At 48.2% G+C, this 27,776-nt stretch overlaps 1 protein-coding gene across 3 annotated transcripts in view; it reads left to right on the forward strand.

The window, feature by feature from the left end:
• The window catches only part of DNMT3B (DNA methyltransferase 3 beta), a 668,820-nt gene that overhangs the window by 254,442 nt on the left and 386,602 nt on the right, over window positions 1–27,776 (forward strand). For all 3 annotated transcript variants that reach the window (XM_069651024.1, XM_069651025.1, XM_069651026.1), the window contains one exon: window positions 3,457–3,615. In XM_069651024.1, coding sequence (XP_069507125.1) covers window positions 3,457–3,615 — 159 coding nt within the window. The remainder of the gene's footprint in view (window positions 1–3,456; window positions 3,616–27,776) is intronic.

The raw sequence follows: 27,776 nt of genomic DNA on the forward strand, positions 1-27,776 counted from the left end.
CACGCGCTGCCCCCATGGCGGAAATGACCCCTGGTGTCTACTGCTTCTGAAGGAGGTCATACGGCCGCTGACCCTGTAATCTTGCTGCCACTGAGCCCTTTTCCCCTACTCTGCGTGACTGGCTATCGTTTCAAAAAAAAAAATCTTACCTCTAAATACCATTTGCCTCCCATACCCCCATGTGCCTATTTTTCTTGCCCCCTACATAAAACCTATACAGTTATATCCAAGAGGACACAGAAGCAGGAATATATAAAACATACCCAATTGAAAGTAAACATAAGATGTGCCTTCTATGAATGAACAATGTTCGATGTTATCAAAGTAACAGTTTTTTGCATACACAAAATTTCATACGTAGCAAATAAGGCAGGCAGTAAGCCAAAGTTAATTAAAATTACAATTGCTTACTCTTGCATAATTGAAAGCAATAATTACACAAATTGTAAAATTGTGTTTTCAATACTTGGACACAAGGCACTGCAACACTCTGTGTTCCATCAGTGCCTATCCTGTCACACATATTCTGCGCTCTGCACCTTGAAATAGCAAGTAGACAATTTCCAAGGGTCATTGTCATATTGTTCCTATAATCTAAGGTTTAAAATAAAAACGTGCAAAGACATTTCTTGCATATTTCTGAGAGCCATGGCCCCATATTACAGATTTTGAGCAAGCTCAACCGCTTTTCTATTGAAAATTTGGAAATAAAAGCCCACGATGCTTAGGCCTACTGGGAAATCTCCAAAGTTCGCTGTAGGCAGGTCCGCCCCTGATTTCTGATAATTACAGCAGTTATTTAATCGTCCAACCATCATGTGTCTTCCTGTCCAGATTGCCTGTTGTTGTCTGTTGTTGCAGCAGCCCCACGTGCTACTCTTAGCTCCCCTACTCGTCTTTTTTTATGCCATGTACAGTTTCTGTTCCAATGGGCCTCTGACTCATGCACTCTCTAAAATGCTCACACTTCTTCTCCCGTGCAGGAATATGGTTGTATCGTAGAAACACAATGGATACTGGTAATTTGGGGCAAACTCATTTTAGTAGTTTGTCCTAAAATAGGGGAAGTGGGACACACAATGTGTGGGGAGTTTGGGACCTGGGCAGAGGAGGGAGTTTATGGGAAGGCCCTAGTAAAAGAAAAACAAGTCAAACTATCAAAATTATGTTGACTAAAATTACCACTAGCAAATTTGTATCTACAAATCACATAGACTCCTCTTGCATGCACTCTCTCTCTCTCTTGCGCGCACCAAACCCCTCCTCTGTTTTGCACTCTCTTGATCTGTTGCATGCACTGCTATGCAAGTGGCCATAGAGTGTGGGAGCGAGTTGTAAGCTGAGGTGGTGGGGAGGCTTGGGAACAAGATTCAATTTCCTCAAATATATGGTAAATTCGAAAAAAGTACCCAATTGTATTTCAAATATATGTGCTCCAGTTTGTAATCCTTCATATTATTTTTTAAAAAACTCTATTTTCTGTCTTGGAAAGTATACAAAATGATTACTTTCAAAAATCAATGTACTGTACAAATTATGCTAAAATGTGATTGTGTGCGGCAAAACAATCTTTTTTTTTCCTGCACAATTGTTAATTCCAATACCTTGCAAGGTCGAAAGAACTAAAATGCATGAGGGATATGTCGGATAACAGAACAAGGATGGAGCCGTGCTTTTGCAATAGAATGGATGTGATTGAGCACACATCGGTTTGGGCGTCTTTTCGTTGATACTTGAATGTGGTTGTGGCAATATTTTGCACTGAACTGTAGCTGTGAGCTTGGTCCATTGTAGAGTTTACATGCAACCTTGCCTATTGAACTGTGTTTTTGCACAACACACCTTTAAAGATATTTCATGAACATTCTTTACTGGTGAGCGATTAGAATGTGTACGGATATGTTATTATCAATATTGAATTGCCATCCTTTCAAGAACAGTATTTTTGTGCATGTAAGGGTTGCTATCTTTGGAAGTTAGGAGTAAAAGGGAATTTTGGAGAGCAAGTCAAAATAAGTTTGTAATTTTTAACCAGATAACATATTTTTGCAAATCTATTCATTTAATAATTCCTGTAAATAAATAGATGTATTTTCATCTCTACAGCCCTCTTAAGATCAGGAAACTCATTTAGAAAGCTCCTCTTTGTTGTATGTTCTGTGGATGTACCTGGCCCTCACAAATCGTGCCTAGAAACACTTAGGCACGTTACAAATGACTCATCATATCATATCGTAAATCAATGTACCTGAGCAGGTGCCATCAAGGTGCAGAGACCTGCATACTGTTGGAACCTATTTTAGTTTTTGGTGAATATTGACCTAATTTTGAGTATTAAAAGAAAAGATATGCTGTCCTGTTCTCCCGCTCTTTATTTTTGGTATTCTTAATTCTAGCTTTTCAACGAGTCCTCTGCTAACTTAATTATAACTCATTTATATCTGCAAAGTAATCAATTGTCTTGTCAGCCTCTTTTTTCAAAAGACAACCGCCAAATTGTTAATCCACTCATCACTCCTCAAGCATCTCATTACACTGATTGGTGGCCATCTTTCTCCTTGGTTGGGTATTTTTCATGTATAGTAATCCAAAACTAAACACAGTGATAAAATGCCATCTGATCCCATACGTTGGAGGTACAAATTCCAAATTGCAAGCTGCTAGCCATGCCTAAAAGTCACTCACCCCATCAACGTTCCACAGGCAGACAGTCAATTATCACTCGGCATGGGCTAGTGGTGACTGCAGCCCAATCTGTTTCCTATTATCCTGTTAATGCAGGGTCAAAACACACTGGGCTTTACACGTCAGTGCCTGACACAGTGCACCTCTTCCTGTTCCCTTGTTGCCTAAAATCATGAGGCGAGACTTGTCTTGTGTGGTACGCAGAGCTATCACCCGGTTTCTTTTTTTACAGTTTCTTAGTCTGACGTAAATATATTGCTCTGCAAGTGTCTCCATGACACACCACCTACACAGGCTTACCTGTGAGTGTGTCAGGCAAGTTCTAAAGTTGTATTGATTTGTATTATCTTTCAATGCATTCTTTGTGTATCTTGAAAGCACTCTTTAAATGTATGCAAGTGCCCCCGTCTCAAAGGGATTCCTTTACAATCTTCCTTCTACACTAGAGCTGAACTCCGCGCATTGTTAAACAAGCCTGGTTATCCATACATTCCTTATAAATCATATTGTAGGTCCGTTTTCTAATATTTACGGTCCAGTGTATGAGAAGCCTATTTCAGTACTCGGTGACAGTCTGACATTTAAGTAAAATTCAGATAAGTGAGCCTGCAAGCACTGCATACAAAGAGGGCCTGTTTTCTGTCTTATACTGAATAATATATTGTATTCATGTTTAAGGGCATGCCTGTTTCTATGGAGATTTATTTTGTAAGATTTTCCTGGTGACACCTAGAAGGTAGACTCATCTTTTTTCTCCGATTTTGATTTCAGGACGGGAAAGGCTCTGGTATTGGTGAACTAGTCTGGGGGAAGATTAAGGGCTTCTCATGGTGGCCAGCTCTCATTGTCTCTTGGAAGGACACAGGCAGACGTCCAGCTGGCTTTGGAACACGATGGCTCCAGTGGTTTGGGGACGGCAAAATCTCAGAGGTAAGTGTGACAGCTAACATTTCCAGAACACCAGACTGCTGAACACAAACATTTGATTCTATGGTTATGGAATTTCAGTAAAATTACATTCTTATTTTTTTTTAAGTTTACACAGTTCTTATTGGTTCATTTAAAAAGGTGTTTGTTTTGTGATAATACTAATTTTAGTGTTTGTACATAGTACAGCATTTCTGCTCTTGGTCACTTTTCCTGGAATATTCACAGATTGTCGTGTATTGTTATGCACTAGGAGTTCCAAATGGAAAGCGTGAAGGCATCAGGAAGTAAGACACAGACAACAGATTCTACCTTTTAAGTAGACGTTTTATTTTCTTAAATGTAAGACTGGAGTAAGGCCTAACTTGCCCTATGCTAAGGTGGGATTTCCCTACATAAACAAAACTAAGGATAGTCTGTGTCAGTAAGTTCAACTTAAAAGTCTGTGTCCAAAACCTATACTTGCCCTCACAACTGACCATGCATAACGTGTAGGGATATCAACATAAAATAAATAGTGGTCAAAACAAAGTTCTGAGCTTGTTCCAGCTCATGGCTGAAGTTCAGCTTCCCTTCCCCAAGTTCAGAACATTTCCATAGGGCCTCAAGGATCCCTTCCCCAAGAGCTCACCACAGTTCGGAATGTTCCGGGGTTCCCATCCCCAAGAGGTCAACACAGTTCTAAAATAATTTGAGGTTTCCTTTCCCCAAAGCTTCAACACAGTTCCAAAAGTCCTTAGGGCTCCCTTTCCCCAAGAGTTCAATACAGTTCTAGGGTCAATACAATTCAGCAAATCTCAGAGATCCCTTCCCCAAGAGGTCTGCTCACAGTTCACAAGGTCCCGGGCTTTCCTTCCCCAAGAAGTCAGCTCTTCCAGGCTTCAAAGCAACAATCAGTTCAAGTGTCTTGACTTTCAAAATAATTCTAATTCAACTCCATGACCATTCAGGCTTTTGAAAAGTTCACAAATGTTTCTTATTCTCCCTCTGTATTTCTCAAGCACAAGTAACTGTAGCAGAATGCAAGCTTCTTCACATTTGATTTACTTGGCTCTTTTCAAATAGGGATCACTCAGTCCAGGCGCAGTTGTCAGACCACACGGTCCACCCATTACAGTTCATGCAACCGATAATCCTCAGCACTTTGTTACACTTCTGCATTCTTCAGATATATCAATCAACATGGATTTCAGATTCACCTTGGCATTCTCTTGGCTTTGCCACAACGTGTATTTCACATAACTCATTCTGTGGTGTTCACCTTTTTACACCATCTTGCTTTCACTTTGTACATAAATACTCATCACTTGCTCTAATCTTGTGCTGTATTCTCTCAGGCTCATTACACATCTCAGTTAGTTCGGTATTCATCAATGCTTGCAGCATTCACAAAGAAGACTTATAACGCTTTATATATTTCTCCGGCATTCAGTAATGCTTGTAGCACTCTTAAAAATACTTATGCCAATTTGCAGCTTGTTCCGCATTCAACAACATTGGATTTAATCTTCCATAGCACTTGAAATGATTCTCAGTTTGTTCGCTATGCCCATATGCCTCTCTCCAGCCCCGGAGTGCCCCGGTCTGAGTGGTCCCTTCTCGCACACTCACGGTCTATTATCGCTCCTCCTGGCCTCTCGATTCGGCTTCACCGCTTCGTTCAGCTCTGCCTGTTCCTCACGTAAGCTTCTGCGACCCACGCTTGCCGTCCTCTGTTTCAGCTGCTCATATCCTCATTCTGCTCTAGCGGGGGCTATCAGTGGCCTGTGGCGGTTGAGAGCATACAGTGTCCCACAGTTACTACTGTGGACACCGGAAAAAGGGGACAGCAGGCTCCTAGACACTTGCACAGCCTGTGCTGGCCCCGGCATTCTATTTGCACTCCTGCTAAACCAGCTTTGCTCCAGCTGGTTCCTCTTCCACCCATTCTGCATCCGCATGCCACATTCTCTCCTGGATGGCTCACCCCAGGTCGGTTCTCTCCAGGACGGTCCTCTCGCGGATGGTTCTCTCCTGCTGCTGGGCAGTCTCTAATTTTATACAGCTGGGACATGTTGAGTGGTTTCAGTTGTAAGTCCTTCATTCTAGTTGCCTGACCATAATTAGGCCAATTAGCTGGTCATGCCTGACTTTTACAGCACTACTCCTCCACAGCCCTCTTCCTCGTCTCATTACCAGAGTGGGTGTCAATGAATGGAAGTGTGCATTACTCCCAGTTGCTTCCTCCTCGTTTTGGTATTGCTCTGATATCTTTTTATATTAATAACAGGAGGTTGTTGTATATTTGTCTAGCCCACCTGAGGAGTTGCCTTTCTAGTGGATATCTTCCTCGTTCTAGTAAAATACTGACATTTTGGAAGGTCACTTGGAAAGGAAGAGGAGGGAAAGGAAGAGGAGGGAAAGGATTGGCAATAGTCCATGAAGGTGGTTGGGACCAAAGGTTTATGGTGAAAAGGGAATCGGGGATACCATGTCTCACCCAAAAACGTCCTCCCTCCACTCCCCAAATCTCCTCCACCCAGGTGATCCTCCCTCGCATATCCAACCCCAAGGACGGGATCCAAAAGCAATGGCCTTTACCTGGCCACCTGAGCGCCATAAGATGCTATTTCAAAAGAGGGGAACCCCAGTGTGCCGCAGGGGGGTAGGTTTTTTTTTTTTTTTTTTTTAGAATTGTTGCATTAGGAGTCCATACATTTCCAGATTCACAATTTTAATTACAAGATGAGTTATCATTTGATGAGTAATAGACAACACTATTTATATCACCAACGTATCAAGCACTCAAATTGTCAGTCACACAACCAACCCCTGTATCTACGGTATTGAAGAATTGTGACACAGAATCCTCTCCTGTTGTAAACTGGTTGGATTTAATTGACGATGTATGTATAATCACCAAAAGGTTTTTTTAATCTTCTATTGATCCATTGCCTGTCACATGACATATTTCTGCACTTTGTACCAAGAGTTATTTCCAGAAATAATCTCTATGCATTGAATCTGATCTTCAGTGTTCAGTGAGCAAAGTTGCCCTTATTAGTGTTCCAGGAACCTAGTGACAAAACGGGCCCTCCCCAACCTCTAGTTAAATGTAGAGGTCATATATTTTCATTGCAAATACCTCAAGTTAAAATTAGAGGTCATATATTTTCATTGCAAATGTTGTCTATTCAGATTCCCAAACTGCTCTTTGAGCAAGTGTGCTTTTTGAAAGTGATTGACTTAAATGTGGTCTTATTGAACTGCTCTTTGCACACTTTCTCACTGACAGGCAGGGCTAACGGTCATGACTTAGGCAGGTGAGGGCCAGCCTACAATCTGTTAATTCCTACCCATCCCCTTGACAACACTCCACCTAGATTCCTGTATCACCAATCCTGCGTCTGAGCCCAATACTAAAAACTACACATTGCTGTGAAAGCTGCTTCTTCTCTCCTCCCACAGTCACTGCTTTTCCTCGGTTGCCACCCATGCTTCTCCAGCATGGGGTCTGGCATGGATTCACATGCTCATGAATATTCCCCGTCGTCAGGCCGGGAATCCTCGGTATAGAAAAAAATCAGTATCAGTTTCGTTTCTGATCTGTCTTTCTTAGTAGTAACCAATCACTGGTCTCTGGGTCATACTGCCCCCAGCCAATGACTGCCCTCTCCCTAAGCCCCGCCTCTGGCAGCCATCCTCAGATTTTTACTGCACGTTCAAGTGTTGGGAGTCCTCGTGCTGTAGCTCTCGAGCTTTTGTTGCGTTTTCGTGCTTTTTCAGGAGATTTTTCTCATTTTTCGGTTAAATAGAGCCTCAAGCTCCACCGTTTCTACATCCGATCAACGGGGATCCGTTTCAGAGTTTTCTACGCCCCTCAAGGGTGAAGATTTCATCGAGTTACGCTTTTGGAGGATTCCAGAAGTTCCAAGGCCTACCCCGGACATGGCCCAGGAGAAAGGAAGCTCGACGCCCGGGAAGCTGTTCAGGACCTGCCCTGGATGCTAGCTTCAGAATGTTTTTAAGGAGGACAAGCATTCGTTATGCCTCTACTGTCTCCATGAGGACAAATTGCACACGGAGAAGGACTGTGCGTTTTGTGGGAACATGTCGGAGCGGACCATGAAGGATCGCCACCTCCGTCTCGCCAACTGGCTGGAAGGAAAGAGCCCGTCAGGCGAGAAGAAGAAAAAGAAGTCCGAGCGGTCTTCTAAGTCCTGTGAGGGTGCCCCGGCGACGGGGGCCCAACAAAAGGCCAAGCACCGCGAGTCCGCGGGCACCAGGAGCGCCGAACGGTCGGGCTCCTTGGCTGCCAGGCAGGACGCATCCTTCCCGGCGCCATCAACCACGAGCCAACGCTCTGGCTCGGGTAAGAGGAAGTCTGAGAACCCAGCGAAGCTTCTGGAGAGGCCCCGGTCGATCTCGAAGATTCCGGCAGAGGGGGAGCGAGGCTCGGACCCTCCCCCCATGGTGAAGGCCCCAGGCGTACAGAAGGGGACGATGGCCTTAATTCACCCTGCTAAGACCTCGATTGAGGATGTCGCAGCGGCCCTTGCTCAGCCTGTGGAGGCTACGCCAGTGGAGGCGACCTCAGGACCCAGAGTCTCCCTGCCACCGCAGAGGGAGTCGTCTTTCAGGCCCATTGAGAAGACCCCCAAAAAGTCCTCGTTGGAAAAGGTGAGGGAGGGGCAGGTGGCCATCATGGATACGGACACGACTTCTGAAGAAGAGCTCATCGAAGTCCTGGAAGAGGCCCAGCCCATCAGGAGGGATCCCGACGAGGGCGACGACGAGAGCGACGGTGTTGCCGACGAGGTTCCTCAAGAGCCCTTGCACCCGTCGTTTCCGGCGCCGCAGGACACTTCGGCAGCCATTTTGTCAGCGATTCAATCCTTATGCTCGGAGATAAGGACAAGGTTGCCCCTCCCCCCGACGGAGGTACCTGAGCCAGACCCGACGGGGGAACCGGAGCCGGGACCTTTGGAAAGTCCACCGCATAAGATGAGGAGGACGCATCCTACGCCACCTCTCCCACCTCTGCGGCCTGCTCTGCCTTCCCCCGGGTCTACTACCCACGGGGATGATACAGGCACGGACACGGCTACGACAGGTACAGATGACGACGGAGGCGACGACGGGACGTGTCCCCCGTCGCCCCCTGCTCGTGCATCCCCGCCCGACGAGATTGGATCCTTTAATGCCATGATTTCCAGGGCATCCAAGCTCTTCCAGCTCTGCCCAGAAGAGAAGAAGAAGGAAGGGTTCCTATACCAACAGCGCAAGGCTAAAAGGAAGACGTTCCTCGCCGTACCACTACTTGATGACATCTGGGATGAGGGGCTCGTCCTCCTCAAGAACCCTGCCACGGCGCCGGCAAAGAGGGACCGGTACGAGAAGAAGTACCGGGGCCTCGACGCTGCCCCCTTGTGCCTTCGGGCGCAACATACCCCGGATTCGGTCGTCTCGGCGGCAGCAAAGAAGAAAGCTGGGCGGGCATCGGCCTCGACATCAACTTCCCTGCCGGACGGCGAGGGCAGGAAGCTGGACATGATGGGACGACGAGTCATCTCATCCGCAGCGACGACTATCAAGGCGGCCAACGCCCTGGCTATCGTAGCCCGCTACGACAGGGAGTTGTGGTTCAAAATCGCCCCTCTGTTGGACTTCCTTCCGGACGCCAAAAGGGCTGAGGCCCTTGAAATCCTACAGGAAGGTGAGATTGCTTCGGACCACGCCATCACGGTGGCAACGGACATCGCCGACACCGGTTTCCGTCAGTTGGGCAACAGCGTTTGCCTGAGACAACGAGGATGGCTCAAGGCGACGGATTTCCGCCAGGACGTACAAACCAAGGTTTTGGACATGCCCTTCGATGGGAACAACCTGTTTGGGAAGGCGGTTGATGAGTCCCTTCAGGCCATCAAGACAGACACGGAGACTGCCCGAGCACTGGGAGTGCTCCAACGACGACGGCCGTCCTTTCGGAGCTCTGGAGGCAGACAAGGTGCCTCCAAGGGATCTGGCAGTGGCTCCTCCACGTACAGCCAAGCGGCAAGATCTTCGTCCCAGGAAGCCTACAGGGGACGCGGCAAGTCAGGTGGTGCCCGTCGTCGTCGACAGGGAGGTCAAAGAGGCAAGGCGGCCTCCAAAGAAGATTGAACCGACCGTGGGGTCAGGCCCCCGCCGAAGCACCCCGGTGGGAGGCCGGCTGGCGAGGTTCGTCAGCGTGTGGGAGTCCATCTCCACCGACCGTTGGGTGCTGGACGCCCCGGCCCAAGGGCACGCCCTCTAATTTCAGAAGAAGTGCCCTCGCGTTCCACCCGTGGCCAGGAAGGAAAATCACGTCCCTCAACTACTGTTGGAAGTAAGGGCGATGGTCAAGAAGGGTGCCATCGAGCTCGTCCCAAAGAGGCTTCGGGGCTCCAGAGTTTACTCAAGGTACTTCCTCGTAAAAAAGAAGACAGGAGGATGGCGCCCCATCCTGGACCTGCGACGACTGAACAAGTACATCAAGGCACAGAAGTTCCGGATGGTCACCCTCCAGTACGTGCTGGGACAGCTGGAGGAGGGCGATTTCCTGTCGTCGTTGGACTTGGAGGATGCGTACTTCCACATCCCCATTCTAAAAAGACACCGAAAGTTCCTCAGGTTCATGGTCCAAGGGCGGCACTACCAGTTCAAGGCCCTCCCGTTCGGATTGAGGTCGGCACCCATAGTGTTCACCAAGTGCCTCGCACCGGTGGCGGCGTGGCTGCGCCTACAGGGGATCCACGTCTACCACTACCTGGACGACTGGCTCATCCGGGCAAGGACAACGGAGCTCGCCGTGGAGCACACTGCGAAGACCGTCCAGCTGCTCCGTCGCAAGTCGCCCTGTTTCTGGGAGCCAAGCTCGACACAGTGGCGCGGCTGGCCTCGCCGTCGGAGGAAAGGACCAGGACCATTCTGGGCAAGGTGCAGCATCTGCTGGCCACGGACATGGCCAGGGTAAGATCTATCAAGTCCCTCCTCGGGATGATGTCCTCCTGCATTTATCTGGTGCGCCTTTGCAGGCTTCAGATGCGCCCCTTACAAGAGTTCCTCGACGCCCGCTGGGTCCAGTCGACGGGCAGCTTCGAGGACAGGATCCCTCTCAACGAGACGTTCCGTCAGGCGATCCAGTGGTGGGGTACCCGCTCTCATCTGTCGGCGGGCACGGACTTTCAGACCCCAGCTCACCAGGTGACAGTGATGACGGATGCCTCCCTGGAAGGTTGGGGAGCACACTCCGGAGAACCTCACGCGAGAGGCCTTTGGCTCCCGGAGGAGAAGTCACTCCATATCAACATCTTGGAGCTCCGCGCAGTGTTCTGGGCCCTCAGGTCTTTTCTTCCGTCCCTCAAGGGCAAGGTGGTGAGGATCTTCACCGACAACACCACTACGATGTTCTACATCCGGAAGCAGAGCGGAACCAGATCCCCTGCCCTATCCAAGGAAGCTCATGATCTGTGGCATTGGGCCGTCGCCCAAGGGATGTTTCTGGTGCCTCTTCATCTGGCAGGAATAAAAAACACGATCGTCGACTCACTCAGCAGAGAGCTGCGCTCGTGCCACGAGTGGGAACTACGCCAGGATCAAGTGGATCGACTCTTCCGATGATGGGGCGAACCCCAAATCGATCTCTTCGCGACGGCGACAAATTCCAAGTGCCGGAGGTTTGCCAGCAGGTTTCCCCAGCCGAGGAGCATGGGCGATGCTTTCTTGTTCCCCTGGGACGGCCTATTTCTTTATGCGTTCCCTCCGCTGCCGTTGCTGCTCCGGCTCATCAACCAGCTCAAGAGGTTGTCATGATGCCCGCTCCCGGGGAGCCGGTTCAAGCCCTGCGTCCCCGAAAGCGGACATCCAGTCCCCAAGGAAGGACCCAGCAACCCCATATAGGGGCCCTTTGGACAGTGTCCTGGCGCCCATGGCGCCAGGCTCATAAAAGACATCAGTCCTGGCGCCATAGGCGCCAGGCTCATTATGGGAGTGCTTGGGTGCACTTACCTGATGCAGACCATGCTGCAGGATCCCGGCCTCCTTGAGGCCTGAAAGGAACTACTTTACCTGTGGGACTAATTTACCATCCGGGCGTGGTCGGGGAAGGATACATACCTGATTGTAGGAAGGATACATACCTGGAACTTCTTCCAAGGCTATTTAAACCCCACCCGAACAGCCACACATGCTTCGCGTTGTTCTGCATCTAGCAGCTGGACGCTCACCGTGTCTGCTCCTGCATCCTGACTTCTGCCACGCCTGCCAGCATCCTGGATCACCTGCAAAGGAAGAGAAGAAGAGAACAGAAGAAGGAAAAGTCCTTACCTGCTAAATCCACATCACAGAGACATCTCGCCGACAATCCTGAAAAGGAAAACTTTTATTTAAAAAGCTCATCGCGTCGATCGCTGCAGCGCCGCATTCCACTCACCTTTACAGGGCGCCTCCATGTTCAGCAGCGATCATCCGGATTCGCAGTCACGCCCCAGCGCCTAGGGAGAAAAAGACCAGAACAAAAGGTGAGAGAGAGAAGGGAACAAGGAAAGCTAAATCTCCATGTTAAGACTTACCTGTTGATTCATTCCCTCTTCATCTCGGGTCCGCGCTGCATCCTGGCATTTCCGGACCCCGGCGCCTAAGGGGAAAAAGAGACATCAGCGTTAATGAGCGAATGAAAAGACATTGCCAAAAAACGCTCATTAAAGACTTACCTGATTTCTACAAGGATTTCACCTCTCATCTCGGGTCGGTGCCTGTTCCCCGGCATTCCGTACCCCGGCCCCTATGGGGAAAAAGACACTAGCATTAGTACATTAATGCATGGACACAAGGGGAACCTCTTATCAAAAAACTTACCTGGAAGCCAAGCAAGTTTGGTTCTCACCAATCCGAAAATCCAGTGAAGTAACTGGATACCAACGCGCCCCTGCATCAGAAGCAGGATGGAGAGCTCGACCTTCCAGACCCTAAGGTCAGATGCTACGAGGAATCACAGAAGGGTTTCGAGGAGGGTGAGAGGGGAAAAGTGGGAGGCCGATTGCATTACCCCGCAGACAGTTAATCCCCTATTTTCGCCTACAGAAGGATACTTCTGCGAGCCAGACAAGCCAGATTTGGGGGCCCGGTCCAGTCCGTCTTCCGAACCCTGCGCATCACCTTAGAAGAGGTCACAGCAGCGCGAACCAGGCCAGCGCCTCCGTGGGAGTCAGGTGAGCGTTACAGAGGTCCCGGTGCAGGATGATCCTCGTCGCACCGGCGTGGCCGAGACAGATCTTGTTCCTGGACCTTCTGGACTTGTCAACGTCCACACCAGTCAAGCTGCCGACGGACGCAGATCTTCTCTCCAGAGAAGGAGGCGCCATTCTTCACCACAACCCGGAGTCGCTGAACTTGCAGGCCTGGCTCCTGTAGCACTAGAATTTGGAGGGTAGGACATCCCGGCCGACAGCAGAGAGGTTCTTGCAAAGGCCAGGGCGTCCTCAACTCTCAAGTGCTACGGACATAAATGGAAGAGGTTCTCTGTCTGGTGCCGTGCACAGAAGATTAACCCTCTGCGGATTACGACCCCTCAAGTATTGCCGTACCTACTGTCATTGGCCAAGGCTGGACTAGCTCACGCTTCCATCAAGATACATCTGGCCGCCATCTCACGATACACCAGAACTACGGGACGGGCGTCCTTGTGGTCTCATCGACTGGTGAAGGAATTTATGAAAGGATTGTTCCGATCATTCCCGCCGGTGAAGGCCCCTGCCCTGGCATGGGAGCTCAACGTGGTGCTGACCAGGCTCATGGGGGCCCCATTTGAGCCTATGCATTCGGCACCGTTGAAGTTTCTGTCGTGGATGACAGCGTTTCTCGTGGCCATGACCTCCGCACGACGAGTGGGAGAGATCCAGGCCCTATCTTGCAAGCCGCCATACTTGACGTTTCACGACACGAGGGTGGTGCTGAGGACTCACCCCTGCTTCATGCCCAAGGTGCCGTCGGACTTCCACCTCAACGAACCCTTGGTGTTGCCAGTTTTCTTCCCGTCTCCTTTGTCGCCGGCTGAAAGGACTCTGCACTCGCTGGACGTAGCTAGAGCGCTGAAGTTCTACGTGGACCGCACAAAGAGTTTTCGGAAGATATCACAGCTATTTGTGAACTTTGGGACTGTGAATCAAGGGAAGGCTCTCTCGAAGACTTTCATTTCCAGATGGCTCTCCGGTTGCATCATGCACTGTCACCGATTGGCAAATCGACCGCTGCCCAGCCGTCCGAGCGCCCATTTGACCAGAGCGATCGCTGCTACCATGGCGTTCCTGTCTGGTGTGCCCCTGCTAGACATCTGCAGGGCTGTGACGTGGAGGTCGACGCACACCTTCACAAGATTCTACTGCGTCGATCGGGACTCCAGGGAGGAGTCCAGGGTCGGCCAAGCAGTGCTGCGCAACCTGTTCGCTTAAGGTGAGCCTGGTGAGGAGGTAAGAGATGCTTAATGTTGAGTTGTTGTATTGCTTAATGTTGAGCCTGTTGCCACCTCCCGTGGTTGTGCATGTGTGTACTGCTATGTATTCTCTTATTCATGAGCATGTGAATCCATGCCAGACCACATGCTGGAGAAGGAACAAGTTACTTACCTGTAACTGTTGTTCTCCAGCATGGGTCTGGTATGGATTCACATGCAAACCCTCCCGCCTACCCCTCTGCGGCTCTTCACTTGGTCATACTGCCACTTTACGTGATACCAAATCTGAAGATGGCTGCCAGGGGAGGGGCTTAGGGAGAGGGTAGTCATTGGCTGGGGGCAGTATGACCCAGAGACCAGTGATTGGTTACTACTAAGAAAGACAGATCAGAAACGAAACTGATACGATTTTTTTCTATACCGAGGATTCCCGGCCTGACGACGGGGAATATTCATGAGCATGTGAATCCATGCCAGACCCATGCTGGAGAACAACAGTTATAGGTAAGTAACTTGTTCCTTACCTTAATGTGCTTAATGCGCTGCCGCTCCACCCTTTTTCCTCTTCTTCCCATGCACCAGGCTATCTTCTCTCATCCTCCTAAGCCACTGCCACCTCCAACTCAGCCTCTGTTCTCCCGTTGCTTCCTCTCCTCCTTTCCCCGCCCCACTCTCTTTCCCTGTACACAGACAAGCTCACATATTGAAAGTTTTCACCTTGAAATAATGAAACATGCCCTGTCTTTTCGCCGACATTGCATTTTGTGATCCGGTTTGTGAATTTATAGCTGAGGACCAAAAGAAATGACTCAAAACAATAAAAATTGCCAAAGCTTCACCTGAAACCTACCTGGCTGACACTGTCTCTTCCTCATACAAATGAACAGTAAGAACGCAAGCATTGCTACCAACAATGAAATTGCTTCCACTGAACCATTTTGCCTCAATTTCTTTTTCTTAAATGCAGGTATGGCGGTTCCTGCTTGTCAACATCAGAGAACATCAACCTTATAAAATGCTTACATGTAATTTCTCTCGATTTTATATAAAATGTAAAAAAGTCTTTTTGTGTACTTTTTCACGCAATATCTTCCTTATCGATCTTCCTATAATTTATTAGAGAAATGCATTTTGTATCCCAAATTCCATTACGCCATATACAGTGCAAACATTTTGACACTGAAAAAGTGTCATCTGAGAGCTCTCCCTGAGTCCTTTGGATGGGATGGGCGGGGGTTGGATGTGTGAGTCACCAAATGATGCCTAAAGTCAAAGTGCAGTATAGAGTTCCTCACCACCTTCCAGTGGTTGTCCTCGTTATAATTGTAATTTTTCTTATATATCACGCTTAACATCAGAGATTGGTTTCCAAGCGCGGGATCAGAATTCAAATCTGTGTTGTGCTGCATTGTCTTGCTTCAAGACAACAGCGTTCCCCCTGAGCTATTCCCCCCTTCTGGTTTTCGTTGGACAATCGGAAGATGACCCTGGTCTTTGTTGCTCTGTGTCTCCATGGCCAACAAATCTCGGGCTGGAAGAACACCTGAAGAACTCCCCCAGGAGGCGGAAGGTATGGCACCTGTTTTGTTTGTGCGGTCTTGTTTGGGATCTCAGGGAGGTCCCTAATGGTCAGCTCCCCACACTGAGGCACTGGTCAGCACTGTACACTCCTGCAAGACCCCACCTAGAATTTCCTCCCTGGTGAGATTTTATACTTACTTCCTCCGGTTCCGATTTCTGCCCTAAACCATATTGGCCCACCAGGACCTCCTTGGTCGTTTGTGAGACAGCCATTGTATCAAGGGAGACACAGGCTCAAAAATAACAGTTTGAAAACCTTTATTATCAAACTTTGTGCGGTTGGTGTAATTCCTACCAGGCCCTAACTCTAAGGTGATTTTTCCCTCAACTGATGCTTCTAAGGGCCGTCCAGGGCCGGTCTTACACCAGATTGCACCCCCGGCGGGAAGCATCGTTGGCGCCCCCCCCCCATTCATCAGAAGGCACCCCTCCTCCCCTGACTGGCTCACGTCACTCCCAAACTACACATCTGTTGTGCGACAAAACCCCTCCTCAATATGAATATATAATTGCTCTATAAATGAAGCTATTACATTGTAATTCAAGTATTTTACAGAAGAATTCTAATATGAAATCACAGCTGTTGCTGCCCAAGTAAATGATTTTTCTGTCACCTGCTCTTAGGGAAGCAGTTTCAAACTGTCTGTACTGGCACACTGCGGTGTGACCAGCCTGCAGGGGTCTGAGGGCCCACTGACTAATGGCTCTGTGTTGCAGCCAGGTGTTCTGTTCGTACCACCTCACATGTATTTCACAAGGGGCAATACTAGACTAACCATATGAATAATTTTCTGATAGTAGGTTATCATTCCAAGATGGACAGTCTGGTACACTCTTATTGTACTCTTTCAAAATACCTCAAGTGCTAATAATGGATGTGACCAATAATTATCATTGTCCGAAATTTGAGAATGCAGTGGGAATTGCACATGTACATAGCAACCAAATCTTCAGATTTCTCTGTATTTTTTTCACTTGTTTTTTTTTAGAATACTTAAGGCACTCAATGGGGTGCAGCAATGAGTGATAATGCCACAATGGGGACACATTGGGGACACACTGGGTGTACAGGAATCTATGCATTGTTTTCCTGTATAGCTTCTTTCATTTCCTTCGTGTGCCATACTACGGTTTACCCTCTTAGTGTCCCCTCTAAAACATTTTCATTCCCCTTTATTCCTTCGTGACACCACCTATACATGTTTTCACTTATATGTTTTCGCCTGTTTACCATGCTCGCATCCATTGTACATTTTCAGTCATGCATTCTCTCCTGTCCTCCTTCCATTGCGCAATCCCTGATACTTATATTACCTTATTTGCCATGTTACACTGTATGTCACTTCTAATCTGTCCTTTCCCCTTCAAACATTCTCTTTCCCTTGCACTTTTTTCTCTGTCGCATTTCTATGTCTTGCATATTCCTTGCCCATCTGACCTTCTGACAGCAATACAAGTCGCCTCTGTTTCAAGTACCCCCTCTTTCCACGGCTTGGGGTGAAAGGGGTTCAGGGTACCCAGTCTCGTGATATAGGGCTGTGACCCCGTCAAAACTCCAAATAAAAAGGGATTCTACATGTGCATTGACACGCAGAATCTTCACGAACGTGCATTATTGTGACAGAATCGCGATAATGTACATTTGTTTGAACCAATGTCTTGCTTACAAAAAGTGGGGGCGGGGGTGCATGGGGAATGAATAGAGTATGGCAACGTGTAGGGTGATAGAAATGTAAGAGGATAATCGGTGAAAGTGGGGATCTGGAACCCCATTAAAAAACAAATCCAAATCAGGATTCTGCACTAAAAATGTTCATTTGGAGATTTGAACATGATTCCAACAGCCAAGGCGGGCACGTGGCAGGGTAAGACGCATATTAAAGGAAACAGAAACAATAATGACACAGACAATGGGGATAAGATTAATTATGCGGTCGCCGAATTGTGTATGCTCCTGCAAAATTATCTGCAATGTTGCAAGCTGTGGCTGTCAGTGGGTTTATTAACATACGATGGGTCCCTTTCATTTTTTTGTTTTTTAATTTTAATTTGCATTTTTAAAGCGCTCACACAGCCCGGGGGCATCAAGGCGCTGTTACAGGAATATGTCTCTTAGTTGCGTATAACGTGCTAAATACACAAAGTTTTTATTTTTAAGCGCGGACCCGGGGATCGAACCTGTGTTGCTTCGTGTCATCTTGTTTTCAAGGCGAGCATGTTGCCGCTGAACTTTCCTCCCAGGACCGTTATATGTGTGTTCAATAAATAAGTTGGTCAGAACAATTTTTACTACTTATGTTCCGAATCCGAAGAATGAAAACCACGGGAATAGTCGGCCCAAACAATTAAACAAACACTTACCTCTGTGCTGCTGGCTCCACCAGCACTCACTCCTCTTGTCTGAATGGCGGGGGCGCCAGCCAGCCCCAATCTCAATCTGGGCCATGATGGGCCTGGCTGGCACGAGCAGGGTCTGGGGCGGGGAAGTAAAAGCAACAAACAAATGTTGCTAATTTATCAATTGCTGCCCGGCCTGCCTTGCCTGAGGGCAAAGGCTGCAGACTGAAGCAGCAGAAATACAACACGAGCGTCACGTGAGTGACGTTCGTTGTTTGTATTGTTTGTGACATGAATCATTTTTTATAATGTCATGATGACATTATAAAAAATGATTCTGAATAGGCCTGGCTGGGTGCGGCCTGCCTTGGAGGACTCTGAGCACTGCTGTACGGCGCCCCTACAGGCTGACAGACGTCAGGCAGCCGCCTGAGCTGCCTGACGCAAAGACCGGCCCTGGGTCTGTAAGTCCAAAACCAAAGTTCGTCTTTGTCCAAACCTATGCTTGCCCTCACTCTTAAACCAAATGTGATAGGGGATTTTCTTAAAGTAAAAATGGTGAGTCAAAAAAAGAGGAAGTATAAACCACAGCTGGTAGTTTTACCAATAGGTGTAGTTCTGCCAGTTCAAAATAATTAGACTCAAAAGGGTATACAATGTCTCTAGGTCTCTTGGGGTTCCCTTCCCCATGCTTCAATCCTTCCAGTTCCAAACAAAAAGACACTGTTCCTGTTAGGCCTCTCGCGGTTCCCTTCCCCAAGTCTAGGGCTCTTTTCACAAATTTCACCAATGTCTTTAGTGGGCCTCTTGGGGTTTCCTTCCCCAAGCTTAGGCCACTCTTTACAAAGTTCAACAAACAATCAAAAAGTTCCTCTTGTCAGGATATATTCTCCAATGTACAGTTCTTTCATGGGGGTAGTATCAGAGACCTTTGAGAATGCCAGGCTCTTTCCTCCTTCCAAGAGCGACCTCTCTGATCTCTCAACCCTTCTCCTTCATTTCGGTAGTTGGCTTCCTCTTAGCCCCTCCTTACAGGTGCCTCTTGCACCTCTTTTTACTTTATCTGTATTTCGTGTACGCTCTTGTTGTTTTCTCGTGCACACTTGCACCTTCTTCTTGCTTTGCTTTCTTCTGATTGTGCCTCTTGCGTGCTTCTCACATTGTTGTGCACACTTGCACCTTTCCCTTTTTGCTTTCGGGTCGCTCACACCCTTTCCTTGCTTTCAGGTCGCTTGCATCCCTTTCCTTACTTTTGGGTCGCTTGCACCCTTTTATTATTTATTTTATTTCTTATATAAGCACAGCACGCCCATGGGCCTCACTGCACTGACAGCATAGTAAATCAACTTATATTGAGTCAAGAAAATGTAATTCCTACAAACACCAAAATCAATTCAAAATGATTCATGGCTTAGTAGGGGAGGACACAGACTTCAGATTTATGCATTGACTAAAAAAAATGGCAAATTGCTTCGACCACAACCTATAATATTGCAATCAGTGTTACTGGTGGATCACCACTTATTAGCATGAACCCCGCGTAAAACTCTCAGATCTTGGTTTCTGATGCATCCCTGGCCCTCTCTAGAATATAACCAGGCCAGAACTTTGTTTTTAAGCGATTCCCTGGATTCTAGTCCCTTAGGCTTCTCAACATCAGTCAGAATAATGTTCTGCACGTCCATAATAAATCCCCTTAGCATTGGATCATCGATCTTCGGCATATGGGATTTCCTTATGCGAATGTCTCTCATGGAGTTGGAATTCATCCCAGTTTTCAGTCCAACCGTTTTAGCCAAGGATGGGGGCAGAACACAGCCAAATTCTACTGAGCTTTTAGAGAGAATTGACTTGTTCTGCCTGCTGTTCCCCAGTATCTGAAATTTCCCTGCCAGGCATTTCAAAATGGGCAGATTCATCTAAATTCGTTTGGCAGTATTGATTTGTTTTTTCAAATGACTCGTCAGTTTGCCAGGACTTGTCCATACCTAGGTTATGCCCCAAAGGGGTCCAAATGGTCAACGACTTAACCCATCAACAAATTCTGCCACGTTAATCATGCATTTAGATCACAAATAATACGTTCCTTGATCAGCAGCCCACTATCTGCCTGAAGCGATTCGTCAGGCATCCCCAGTTTTGGCTAAAGCATGCTGCCCCAGGGCTTTGGAAACAACATCATCCATCTTTTTATTTGGTGGCTGCAATGTGCAATGGAAGGCGGGCACTAGTACATCAGAACTCCTAGCTCCATTTGCTAAGGAAGCCTCTGTAAGCATACTTGAGTGGACCAAATGAGTTGTTTAGTACCTCCTTCACTGGTTCAATGTCGGTAGTGGAGGTGCCACAAATGGAGCCTGGGTCGATCACATAGTCAGCAGTAATGGTGGATTGAGACAATGTATCTTGGAGTCATCATCTGCTCTGAGCACTTTGTGCTAAAACTTCAGAGATTAGGCTTTTACTTTTAGTGCCACCAGAGGCTGGAGACTTGTCAAATGCATTCGAATTTACGGGGGAGTGTGTTCTGTGAGTCCCTTGAGATCATTCATTTTGTACTCCTGAATAAGACGATTCGGCCATAATACAGGGCCAGGAGCTGGTTCAAACAGTTTGCTTAGTGCACAGGCTCTCCTAACAGGTATTTTGGGACTAGAAGAGCACTAGGATCCAGAGCAAACCGATCCTTATCCCCTAACTCAATTCACATAAACAAACAGGGCCTGAGAAGACTAAAAGTAACCAAGAGAAGGTTTATATCTAGGAATAACTGACTGACAGCGTGTCCGTGTTTACTTGGCTATGCCCCAATACATACAGATCAGCGCCCAACTTGGTGTGTTTTTGGAAAGCTCTTTGATAAGTTACTCACAACGCTGACACAATGAAAATGCTCAAATCAATCAAAAAAATAAAGGTAGGAGAACACTGCATGGATGAAAGCTGCTGCCGTAGCCAGCTTCGGCTCCAACAACGGTCCTCGCAGTTACAACCAGCATGCTAGAGGAAGGGACCTAGCAGGCATCTGCATCCAGCGTCGGGCGTCAAGCCGGACTGTCAGAGGATGGTCTCTTCAGACACCCAGAGGGGAGAGGTAAGCATTATAGAAAGGGGTTGCTTGAAGCCTTTCCTTGCTTTCGGGTTGCTTGAACCCTTTCCTTGCTTTCGTTTTGCTTGCACCGTTTCCTTGCTTTTGGGTTGCTTGCACCCTTTCCTTACTTTTGCTCTTTTTACTTTCTTTCTTGCTTTCTGCTTTCTTTACTTTCATGCCGCTTGAAAATGATGTCGGTTTCCACTCCCGCTCCAGCCATCCGCACCCTCCCGAGTTTCTCCCTTTGCTTTCACGAACACCGGGTAGCGTGGCGCTGGCGAGCGGTCTCATCACGATACACTGGCTCGAGGTCAGGGTCTCACCACCTGTGCCTCAGACAACCTTGGGACCGGCACATGTCCCAAGGGAACGAGCATCATTCTGAACTCGGCCAGCAGGTCGCAGTCTGCCTCACTCCAGCTCTCTGGAGACACGACTCTCTAGCCACGCTGCATGCCCCTCGAACACACCCGGCCAGCGTCTTGGCACACCTCTCTGCACAGCACTCTCCAGGCTTCTCCTACTGCATCTCCCTGCTCCTTGGCTCTTGTGGTCCCGTCAGCAACCCCAGCTCGCTCCCTGTTTCTGACAGAACCACCCTTTTTATATTTCTGGTGAGTCAATTGCAGTCAGGTGTGCACAGTTGGAGTAAAGTCCCTGACCTGGCCTTACTCTATTAGCGGGACAATTCAAGGGTGTTACATGATAGGCCTCACTTTGTATTCTTATGTTGTTTCTATGGGTAATCCTCATTGCTCTCGATCTCCTCGTCCCAGTACTTATTGGAAATGGGGCAAGGGGAACGGGACAAGACCAATGAGGGTTCTTGCAGGGAGAAGGGTAATAAGATGGTTGAAATTGGGGAGAAGGGTAACAGCCAGTTGGATTTTTATGTAACCGGGACAATTGCCTTTTCCGCAGATTATCCTTCTTTACTGGTGATTTTGGATTTGTTGGATGGATATGGATAAGAAGTCCTTTGACCTAAACTGGGGAAGGACTCATTGGTGTTATAACCAAACAGATTCTGTTCCCTCTGGTTCCCATACTTCCCACCCTTGACATTCTACTATGATTGGACTTCTCTTCCTTATTCAAGAAAGATGGACTCGAATATCGTATGGAGGCTTCAGGTATGTCTTCCTTGCCCCCTGTTATCCTAATAGGATACAGTGTCTCGCCCGAGTGTCTCCTAGATTTATTACCCCAGACTACCCTACCTGGGTGATCCTCCCTCACTTGTCCACCCCCAGGGTTGGGATCCAAAAGCGATGGCCCTCGCCTGTGTGATGCTGGAAATGCATTGGAGGAACAGGGCCTCCATGTCCTTGTCCTGTACTCCTTTTATCATGTGTTCTGTGTTATCTTCTGCACAGGAGTCCATGTGGGACTCCTGGCAGTGCAGCTCCTCCTCTTTTGGGTTTGGTGTGCAGACCCTTGGGCTACTCTTATGGCACCCATGGGTGGGAGTATAACCCTTTACCTCTAGTGTATGTTTTTGGGCGCCTGTGTGTGGGCCACAGAGCAGGGTATAGGCTGGTTGCAGCTTCATGCTAAATTTGACAGGTGCTCTGAGTATCCTCCATTTTGGTATTTTTGATGGGAGATAAGATGGCCCCTGTGGCCTCTTGCTTTCTATTGCCTGTTACCTTGTTTTCCCAAAGTCCTGGGAAGCCCTGACTCTGTCCCTTCCTCTGACTGTCTGTTGGGTAGAAGTTCCATATATGGTATTGTGGGGCAGTCCAGGCCAGACTGGTTGGAGCCTTCCCAATGACTGTATGTTGTGGGTATGCCCTTGGAGTGGGACCTGAGTGAATGGAGTGTGTGACCAATATGAACTTCTTGTTATGGGTGTCTGGCTTCTGGTATGTGACACAAAGATTGAGACAGCCCTGCCGAAACTGGTATGAATGCAGTGTGGAGTGCTGAATGGCTGGGTACTTGTCCTAAAACACATTCCTTGTTGTGAGTGTCTGGAGGGAGGAGAATGGCCTGAATGCATTGTGAGCCTGATAGGCTGCCTGCCTGCCTGAATGCCCTTATGAATGATTGGTTGCCTGAGTGTGACCCAGCAGAGTGAATGAGAGACCGAACAGTATATCTGGGGACCTCTCACTGATGGAAATCGTTCAGAAGCTGAAGTTGATACTTGATGCTTACTGTCGAAGCTGAGCCGGAAGAAGAAGGTGAACCGCTGTTCCCTTCAATGTAAGCTACGAGGGACCATCGTGCACCAGCTGATCTCTGCCAAAGCTACCTAGAATCCAGACCCTCAAAAGGCTGCCAACCGGAGAAGGGGACAGCCGCGGAATCCGAAGTGAAGCACCCGGACATCCATCCATCGTCGTTGACAAGGGTTTGCAGGTTTGCATTAACCGCTGGAAGCCCGTCGAAGTGTGTTGCCCAGAAGCGGGGACAGCTTGATTTCGGGCTGCTCAACCACCTGAGCTGCTACGCTCCACCTTTGCCCAAGACATTTAATCCAAGGACTCCCATGTTCATGCTCGTCAACCACTTTGTCTGGCTGGAGAAAGTCAAGGTCGTCTATGACCGAGGAGAACCGCTGGCGGGTTTCTCGCCAACCGAAGTCCTCAAAGACGCCACTGTAGATCCGACAGCCAGCCGTGGTCACGTCCCGACACCCTTGCTTGGCCAAAGTTCTTCATTGACTCTGTGTGGCAATGAGCTATCGTCGTCGAGGTATACCGCACCCCTCATCTTCACAGGATTTTCACGAGCTTTCGTCGACGAGCACCGCAAGGATTGAAGCTGCTTCCCCATCGACAGCGTTCACCCTTTCTTCACTTGGAATCTCAATGACCCGTGGCTCCTGCCTGAAAGGGAGTTCACTCAAGAAGGGCCTGTCAACGACTCAAAGAACTCTAGGAAACCAGGTACATTGGGATTGTAGAAATCTTTAGAAGGAATCGAGACTATATTCAAGATATCTGGACTGGGCTTGTCAATACGCTTTATTTACAGGTTGCCCAGGTGGGGGTATCCTTACACAGAACAGTCTCTAGGTAAATCCTCACACAGAACAGTCTCTAGGTAACGGGAGTCTGTGTTCTGCCATTGCTTTATTTAACTTGCATTCTTTCTGTGGTCTATCGTTGATTCATCTTACAATCTGATTCGTATGTTATTTGGGCTGTTAGCCGTGGGCGCATTTTAAAGGAATCGATAGTTAAGAGTGGTACTATGTTGACCTGTATATATTTTCCATTATAGTATTGCCAGAGTACAAAGTGTGTTATTGTGATTGTGTATATAACGTGAACCTTATTTATATAAAGACTGTGTTACCATTAACATAGTGTGTGGACATTCTTTTGCGGGTGCTTGGGGACTACACTGTACTTAAGAACCAGCCTGCATCACCTCCTGAGAGCTAAGCCCTGATTGCCCGTCACGTTTTACCACTTAGAGAATCTTGGCTAGGGTGCTCTGTGCTTCGACTCTGCCATGTAGGGAGCAGGAGTACAGATACTCCCCTCCAGTCTTTACACTGGTGGTAGTGGTGGGATGCTAATGATTTTAATAATCAGTGTGTATCCTTGCCACTTACAAAATATCTGCACTTTGTTAAATTGAGGTTTAGTTGTGTACTAGATAACAACATTACAAGCAATGTAATCTATTGCAAATGGTAAATTGACTAGGATGAGCTTAGAGGCTCTCCAGGGTGCTTGTGAAGCCAGGGAGTTAGACTTTGAGGATAAGTCTAGGGCTGAGCTGATAGCTGACCTGGTGGACTACCAAACTGATTGTGAAGCTCTTGATGAAGAGGGGGATGCAACCATCGAGGCCTCTGCCCCTGGGGTTGTTACCAAATCTGTTAATGGGAATGCCACCATTCCTGCTGCCTCTGCTCTGAACCCCAGCAATGTTTCTTCAAGGAATTCCTTGGAACTTGAATTATTAAGGATGAAATTGGCCTTTGAATGTAGAAAGTTGGAAACTGAAGCTGAACTAAAGAAAGAGGAGTTGAACGCCTGACGAGAGACGGATTAGCTTTCAATGTTACCCCAGGGGTACTTTGCTTCGTCAGGCCAGAAGAGGAGGGGCGTAGCCATACTAATCAGCTGCGAGGTTCCCCTAACGCAAATTACAATCAAGCAAGATCCAGCGGGGAGATATCTATTGCTCAAGGGACTATTGATCGAACTCCCGATCACTATCGTAGCGATACACTGCCTTAATGACGGTCAGGACCGCTTCCTCCTCAATGTCCTTCCGACAATAACCACCTTCGTAGAAGGTCGCCTGCTGATTGGAGCTGACTTTAACATTACCCCGGATCCCAATAACAACAAAACACTGCTGCCTACTAGGGTGCACTTTCCCAGAGCACTGGGGATGGTGGAATTTCTAAGGGGAACTGGAACTGTAGATGCATGGAGGCTAGCTAATAACTGAACCCGTGACTACACATTCTTCTCGCACGTCCACGGGGGATTCTCGAGAATAGATTTACTGCTGATGTCCAGCGAGCTATTCCCATGCATTGAAGACATACACATCGGCCTCCGAGTAATTTCGGACCACCCCCCCAGTAATAGCACGCCTGCGAGTTGAAGGCCTAGCGGCACCCTTGCAAATGTCATGGAAATTACAGGACTATATATTGACAGACGTAAAATGCAGACGTGAGTTATCAGACTCCCTCACAAACTATTTCAATTTAAACGCAGCAAAAAGGCACCTCTGAAGCCATGGTCTGGGATGCGATGAAGCCGGTTATCCGAGGCATAGCCATCAACTGTACAGCAGCACACAACAACATGAACTCCAGCTTTCCAAGTTGGAGGAAGAGGTGGCAGAACGAGAGGCAAGCTTCAAAGAACGCCAGACAACGAAAGCAGGAAGGGACCTTAAAAAGGCAAAAGCAGCCTTTGAAATGCATCTGGCAGATCGAACGGCCCACACCCTAGCATACACGAAACAATAACAAGTCTAATCGACTGCTGGTACACAAACTTAAAAAGCTGCATACCCAGAACAATATACTCATCCTTCAAGATCGATGCAGCAAGCCATGCTGTGCAGAAGTGGAGAAGCTGGAGATCATGACAGAACACCACAGGGACATTATCGCTGGTGCTCCGACAGACAAGGAAGGGCAAATCCAATATTTGCACACCATCCAGAGGCCCCTCCCTCATCCTCAGCTGGACACTCTGGAACTTCCCATCACCACAGAGGAGGTGACAGAGGCTATTCGTTCCCTGAAAAACGTGGCCCTGACCGCCCTGTTCTATAAAAAATGTGTTCACATCTTGGCCCCCCACCTGGCATCCCTATATAACACTTTCCTCTCGACGGGTAGAATCACCCCTTCAGTGGAGGAATCCCTAACAGTACTGATACTGAAGCCTGGGAAAGACCAACACTGCTCTTCGTACAGACCCATCACGCTGATGAATAACGACGCCAAGATATTATCCAAGCTACTAGCACACAGACTAGCGAAAATCCTCCCAGAGCTGATCCACCCAGACCAGACGGGATTCATGCCAGGCCGCAACACACTAGACAACACCAGGTGCACCTTAAATGTCATTGAGTCAGCGAACAGGACTGGGGATTAAATGGCGATCCTGTCACTTGACGCACATAAAGCGTTCGACATGCTCGACTGGGTATACATAGGAGAAACCTTAAAGCACTTTGGCTTCGGCCCGAAGTTCCTGAGATGGACTCTTGCAAACTACAAACACCCCACCACGTCACTTAGAATAAACGGCGGCAGTTCAACCAGGATCACGATAACTAGAGGAACTCGACAGGGTTACACCCGTCCCCGCTCATATTTGCGCTATCCATGGAGCCGTTTGCCTCCAGAATTCGTCAGAACCTGCAGATTCACGGTCTGGAAGTAAAAGGTGAAATCTACAAAACAGCTCTATACGCGGATGATGTCCTGCTGACCCTAATCCAGCCTGAAAACATCCCTGAATGCCCTCTGGCAAGAATTGGACAGTTTTGGGGCGGCGTCAGGATTTAGTGACAATCTTCCAAAATCAACAGCTCTGGGAATTAACACCCCCTGAGACCTTCTGGATACCTTGGCAGCCAGGTTTCCTATCCCATGGGCAAAATCCCACTTTAGCTATCTTGGAATTCGAATCCCGAGTAAAACACAGCGGGTGTATAAAATAAACTTCCTGCCACTGTTCAAAGAGCTGCAGACGGACCTGTCCTGCTGGCAAAAACAGGAAGTGTCTTGGACAGGGAGAATCATGGCAGTAAAAATGAACTTGGTACCAAGACTGCTCTACCACTGTCTGGCCCTCCCGATTTCCGTCCCCAAAAAGACCTGCACAAACTAAAGGCGAACATTCTGAAATTCATCTGGGATGGAGGAGAAAGCCACGAATAGCCAGGAAGGTGATGCTCCGAAGCCCAGGGATTGGCGGTCTGGGGGTCCCGGAGGTTGATAGATACTGCCTTGCGGGTCAGCTCTCGCCGGCTTTTACATGGAAACTAGGCACCAACCGACCACACTGGCTGAAACTGGAGGAAGACTGGTGCCGCTACCCACTAGATTCACTTCCACATATCGCTAAGCCCAGAAGCCCTCCTGACACTGGACCGCTCACAGCAACCAGAAACACAGTGGAGAGCTGGAAAAAGGCAGCTCGATGATGGAACTGCAGGAACACAGTGGGCCCTTTATCCCCAATTTGGGAGAACTCCGATTTC

Source organism: Ambystoma mexicanum, chromosome 3p (assembly GCF_040938575.1).
Source record: "Ambystoma mexicanum isolate Mex_15411 chromosome 3p, UKY_AmexF1_1, whole genome shotgun sequence".
NCBI lineage: Eukaryota > Metazoa > Chordata > Amphibia > Caudata > Ambystomatidae > Ambystoma > Ambystoma mexicanum.